The 6,000-nt window shown below is 48.1% G+C and overlaps 1 protein-coding gene across 3 annotated transcripts in view; it reads right to left on the reverse strand.

Moving 5' to 3' along the window:
- PIP4K2A (phosphatidylinositol-5-phosphate 4-kinase type 2 alpha) overlaps positions 1 to 5,379 on the reverse strand; it is a 178,153-nt gene extending 172,774 nt beyond the window's left edge. Inside the window, exon 1 of one of the 3 annotated variants that reach the window (XR_012330417.1) lies at positions 4,975 to 5,379. Coding sequence is in view for 2 of the 3 variants with exons in the window: in XM_019933394.3 (XP_019788953.1) it covers positions 4,975 to 5,118 (144 nt within the window). In the remaining variant the exon portion in view is untranslated. The remainder of the gene's footprint in view (positions 1 to 4,974) is intronic. The other 2 variants (XM_019933394.3, XM_019933393.3) reach the window with 2 other exon arrangements.
- Between the last annotated feature and the right edge of the window lie 621 nt (positions 5,380 to 6,000).

Raw genomic sequence — 6,000 nt, forward strand, 5'->3', positions numbered from 1 at the left:
TGAGGTAATCATCATCATCTCCATTTGTAAGAATGAGTAAACTGAGGCTCAAGAGAATAAATCATCTATCTGCTCAAACAGCCCATCAAGATGGAGGCAGAATTTGAACCTAATCTGTCTGAACACAAACCATTTGGCCAAATTGCACCAATTCCCTTAAATTCCAAAATTTGTAACTCCAAGGGTATGTTGGCAGATTTAATTACTCTGGGTGACTGCATTTTCTAATCAACATAAGGTAGATTTTGTTTGTTTATTTACAATTCTTGCTGAAAATCTTTCTAAAGACATAGCAGACATCCTATCATAGAAAGAGAAATCATGGTCTTGCCAAGGGCATCATTCTGAATATTCAAGTTCATTCTAAGGTAGTCAATAAATGGAGAACAAAATATATTCTGTTCTCAGGATGTAATCCCAAGTTTTAGGGGGTATGAAAATATTTCCCTAATAATAAACGTTGTGTGTGTTGTGTGCTTGGCATTCTTCTTTTCTCTAAAGTAAAGGGAAGAAAGAAAAATTGTGTGAGACTAGTTCTTGAATGAATGGTTATTTGGGTTCCATTCACTGGGTTCATCTAATGTCTAGCTCATTACTGTTCTCATTTAATTGCTTCATTACGTTCCATTCAGACACTATTTCATAATTATTTCACTTTTAAACCCTAGTTTCCTTCTTTTACCTTTTTCAGTGCCCAAATATAAACCCATGAACCTAAAAGACATCACTATTTCTTCAATATTATTTCAATTCCAGGACCTTGTTGAGAATATAACAAAGGCTACGATGCTCAGCTCAGAAAACTGCGTTATCTGCCAAAACACACAAAACATGGCGCATGGGCACCAAGACAATCTTAGACGAGTACTAGGTAAGTACTAGCTCTAACACTAGGATGGATACCTGCCTGATGTCACCTGTCCCTTCTCTGGGAACTGTTCTTCCCCAACTCCAATGGGCAAGAGCTGCCACCTTTTCTCAGCGGCTTGGTCTAGGGAAATGCCACAAATGATGGAAGCCAAACCAGTCAGAATCCTTCCATTGGACTTTTATAACTGAATCGGAGACAGAAAGACCCTTTTGGGGGGTGGAAATTACAAAATGTGAAATTCAGGAAGTATTAGTTCCCTGCCCTGTGGAGGAAACCGGACAGCAATGAGCAAGAATATAGCCAAACGCACCCAACGACACCCAAGCACCTGGTTCCAATTATTGCCAAAGCCCAGCCCCAGCCCCGCTCTCCTGGTCTGCTTACCAATTTGTCCTTCCACCGTGACCTCCAAAACCCTCCTAATATTTACAGATTTTGCCTCTGCTCATCCACATTTCCACAGCTTGCAACCAAAAAAAGGAACACTAATGTTGGTTACTTCGAAACACTATGTTTGTTTTAAACAAGTTTTATGCCCTTTCAATTTTTTCTATGCAAAGGTCTTCCTTTAGATATTGAAATAGGCTTTTAAATACTCATTTCTAAAAGGCCCTCATTTCACTCCGCATAAAAATCTTTTAGAATATCTATTTAAAACAAGGCTTGACTCCTAACATTCTACATGCATGCTCCACACACTATTAAAATATAATTGTAAGAAGCTAACTCCCTCATCGTTTTTAGTTTAATTCCAAATGTAACAAGACAAAATTGCCTCAAGTCATCTTTTCCTTTATGTATTCAATTATATTCTCCGCTTAAAATACTTAAAATAAAAATTGGCAGTGATCCATTCACTGATGGGTAGTCTAAGTCAGAAAGCAGTAACATATCGAATTAACCACACAAAGTCAAGCTTATTCTTGTCATTGAGAATTACCACCACAATGGACTTGAAATTTTCCACCTTAACTGCAAGTTTCTATATTTCAATCAAATAGACTTGGACTTAATAGACTGCAACGCAGTCCGACTACAATCTATCCCACAAACTCTTAGTTCACACATCTCTTGCAATCACCACAGATTTCCTTGCCCCAACCATGGCCTTGAAAATTCCCTGAGTGTGGCTGCATTTGCAAGGTTATAATAGCGATGCAACTTTTGTTATACACTATTATTCTTCCTAGTCTGGGGCTCCTAACTTAATGGTAGGAACCTACTCGACTGTAAAAGGAGTTGAATCTTGAAGTTAGAAAAAAAGTTGGAAATCATCCATTCCAGTCACCTTAACTCACAGATACAAATATCGATACAAAAATAGTTAACAGGCCCAAGGTCAACAGCATTAGAGAAAGAATTAGAACATGGATCCAATGAGCATTTTACTATGGTGTGTAGATGACTCCCAATCTTGTAAAATGCTTAAAGGATCCTCCATGTAGTAGATGACTATGGTTCCCCTTTAGTGCTCCAAATATATGGTTATTTCTAAATGTCCTTAAGACAAATGCACATGAATTTTAAAAGCAAGAAATTGCTATGTTCATGACATCTTTTCCCATTTATCCTGATCACATTAGAAATGTAGGGAAGGACTGATTTGAATGATCTCTTCCTGCTCTACTAGGCTTTCTCAAATGTCTCCATTCATACACAATACAACCGACAAATTTATTTTCATATTATACTGTAGACTTTGGTGCATACAAGGTCATATGAAAACATTTATCTAAGACTTTGCTACCTAAAATGAAATCAACCAGAAACACATGGCATCTGAGTGTAGATCTCATCTTTATATACCCGTCCTTTCTTTAAAAAAAAAAAAAGAAAGAAAGAAAATAAACATTTTTAAAAAGAAGCCTGTGAAACAGACCTTTCTTATGTCAACTCGAGCCCTAAAAATAAAAATATTTGGACAAAAATGTGAGGGGCATTTTTAGCAATCTTTTGCACAGAGGCTAGCACAATGTGCCTGATATATATTTGTTGAATGAATAACATGGTTATACTGCATACTATGGAAATGACTCCTCTGGATGACTACACTTAGACTTGCTAACTTCTCTTGAAAGCAAAAGAAAATGCACTATCTACAAATCACATTATTTTAATAAGCTTTAAGTAGTTTCAAAATATTTCCAATTAGCAAGAAACTCTAAAACAAATGTAGCAATTCAAAAGTATAAAGTAGCAACAGAAGTGGGTACAGTAAAACACCACACAATTACAAGGTTTTCTAAAGTAAACTGGAGTTGGGACTAATTCCCAGACAGCACACCCTTTCAGAGGCATATTATCATCACTACTTTACTAGATTAAACGCTCAGACACAAACACTCTCCTGACCAAAACACCAGAACTTCAAAGGAGATAAAAGCACCCATACATACAGAACTAACAATATTATTTTTTTAAAAAGCAACTAACAGCAACATAATAAAAAAACTTAAATTTAGAACATAACTCTAAACTGTACACTTATTACACAGGAAAAATAACACTTTGTTTACTTTAATAAAACGTAGGGGGTTTTTGATGCAGTAGTGTCCGCTGTTGCAAAAGCTTGCATTCCTAATTGCTCAAGAAGTTATCAGGAAGTTAAAATGAACTCCAGGCGATCAGGCATTAGGCTGATAGGAATAATCAAGTCTCAACCTTCTTAAAAACAGTCACTGCTTGCAAGCACAATCGATCAATCCTGATACAGTTTCACCTTTTCCCCAGCTCAGCCTGGGAAAGAAAAATACAAATACGATGCTTTTGAGCCATTTCAACCAACTTCTTCACTACACCGAGAATGTTCTTTCGAAATCCAACATGGTTTTCTGTCATTTCTATTATGCTGAAAAGGGCCCACAGACATCCATCGAAATCAAAAGTACGGAAGGCAAGCGTACACTTCTCCTCAGAAGCTAACCGACTGCAGTGGGTAAGGTCATGGTCAAAATTCACAGGCTCATTTAAACTTTCATGGCTCAGCCAACAGCTCCTATCAGATTTCCTGATCCCAAGAAGATTAAAACTGCAAGAGTTTCTCGCTGGAAGATCAGCAGGAAACTATTTCGGACCCTCAGACCGCAGTCCGCATAGCCCGCAGCGGCGCATCTCCAGGACCTCGGGCTAGCGGGCTACGCTAACCTTTCCAAGCCGTCTCCTCCAACCTCTGAAACAAACCCCCCCAAACGGGTGCAGTCAACTCAATACAGCCGTCCACCGCGCCCGCCGAGACCCCCTCCCGCTGTCATCCCCAGGCCGCCCTTCCGCAGTCGGCGACTTCGGCCTGGCTCCCCAAGGTGGGGGAGGAGGTCTGGGGAGCAAGACTCCCCGCCAGGCAGCTCTTCAGCGGGCACAGCGGCAGGGCTATGCGGGAGAGGAGCAGAGGAAGATGCTAAACACCAGAGCCATATTTACATTGGCTTTATCTTTGCCAAAAAGATTCCTGGCGTCCAAGAATATCGCCTTTAAAGGGAAAAAAGGACCTAAGCACTAAGCCGCTGCCCAAAGCTCCGCGATCTCCAGTATTCTCACCCCTGTGCCTGGTGCGGGGAGGCTTCATAGGCTCCCAGCCTCGGGCAGATACACCTGCCGGACGGCGGAGGACCCGGCCTCCCCCGCCGCCCCCGCAGAGAAAGAAAGCGCCGGGACTCTCGCCCCAACAGCCCCCGCTGGGGTGACAGCCCAGGAGGAGTCGTGCCCCGCACAAACTTCCCAGTTCCCGGGCTGCAGGGGACAGATCGGCCAGCAAGCGGACGCACGGACCGGGGGCGACACTGGTACCCGCCGCAGGGCTCCACTGCAAATGGGACCCCCTCGTCCTGCATCCGGCCCTAGGTCCCTAGGGGGTCCAAGTGGCGCCTGGGCGGCCCCGAGGGGCGGGCGCGCGGCGCGGGGCTGGGGGCACCGAGGCGCCGCGGCGAACGGGCAGCCCCGGAGGGCAAACAGCCGTAGGGCCCGGGCCCCGCTCGGGCTCCCCGCCCCTCAGCAGCTGCAGGGGGCGGAGGGGGAGGAGGAGGCGGCGGACGAGGACGACGACGAGGAGGACGACAAGGAGGACGAGGACGAGGAAAGGGACCGCGCACCGCAGCCCGAGCCCTTACCGAGTGGTTTACCCCCCACATCAGGACGCTGAGCAGCGGATCGCTGGCCCGAAAGAGCTTCACTTTCTGCGCTACGAAGTGCTTCTTCTTGGTCTTGGTCTTGCTCGCCAGGACGGAGGACCCCAGGTTGCCGGGGGTCGCCATGGCCGCCGCCTCTGTCCCCTCCACCGCCGCGCTCCCGAGGCCGGGGACCCGCCCTCTCTACACGCCGGCCCGGGGAGGCAGCTGCATCACCCCCGGCGGCGGCCCCGGCGCGCCGTGCCCCGCTCCGGCCGCCGGCACCCTTGTCCCGCGGTGCCCGCTCTGCCCGGCTGGCGAGGGAGGCTGCGCTCGGCTCGCGCTCCGGCCCGCTTCCCGCGCCCGCCGCGGCTCCGAGCTCAGCCCGCGGCTGGACCGGGCGCGCCGCGAGCGGCTTCCGCGTTGGGCGCCGGCGTCATGACGCAGGGGGCGGGCGGGCAGCAGCTGCGGCGCCGCCGGGCGGGGCGCGGAGCGCGAGGCGCGGCCGCGGGACCGTTAAGCTGCGCCCTCGCGCTCCGGCTCTGCGGCGGCCTGGCCGCCCCCGGGTCGCAGGCGAGCTCGGGGCGGCAGCTCCCCGCCGGCCCAGGAGGCCGCGGGGTGGGCGTGCGGCGCGGGGAGCGTGAGGACTCCCGCAAGGTATCCCTTCTGCAGCTCAGGAGAAAAGAGGGAAGGATGGGGAGAGTAGGGAGATCGGAGGAGAGGAGCCCCCAGAGACGGTGGTCAGGCGAAGGAAGGAGGCTCGGGGCATCGCCGCTTACCGGTGCCAAGAATCAGGAGAGCTAGTGAGACGTGAAACGCTGCGTGAAGACCAGGGCTTCCCTAGCACCGAGGGAAAGGACCTGGGCACATGGTTGGCCGCCTCCCAAAGTAGCCCTGCAATGAACTTATTAATCCTTTTGTGCCTTTAACCATGGGGCCTTTTGGACCCTAAACTTGGGCCTTCCCACATGCATGCAGAAGGGAGACTCCCACCTAAGCCGCTGGGCTCTCATTCCCACCACCACTAAC

Source organism: Tursiops truncatus, chromosome 2, assembly GCF_011762595.2.
Source record: "Tursiops truncatus isolate mTurTru1 chromosome 2, mTurTru1.mat.Y, whole genome shotgun sequence".
NCBI classification, from domain to species: Eukaryota; Metazoa; Chordata; class Mammalia; order Artiodactyla; family Delphinidae; genus Tursiops; species Tursiops truncatus.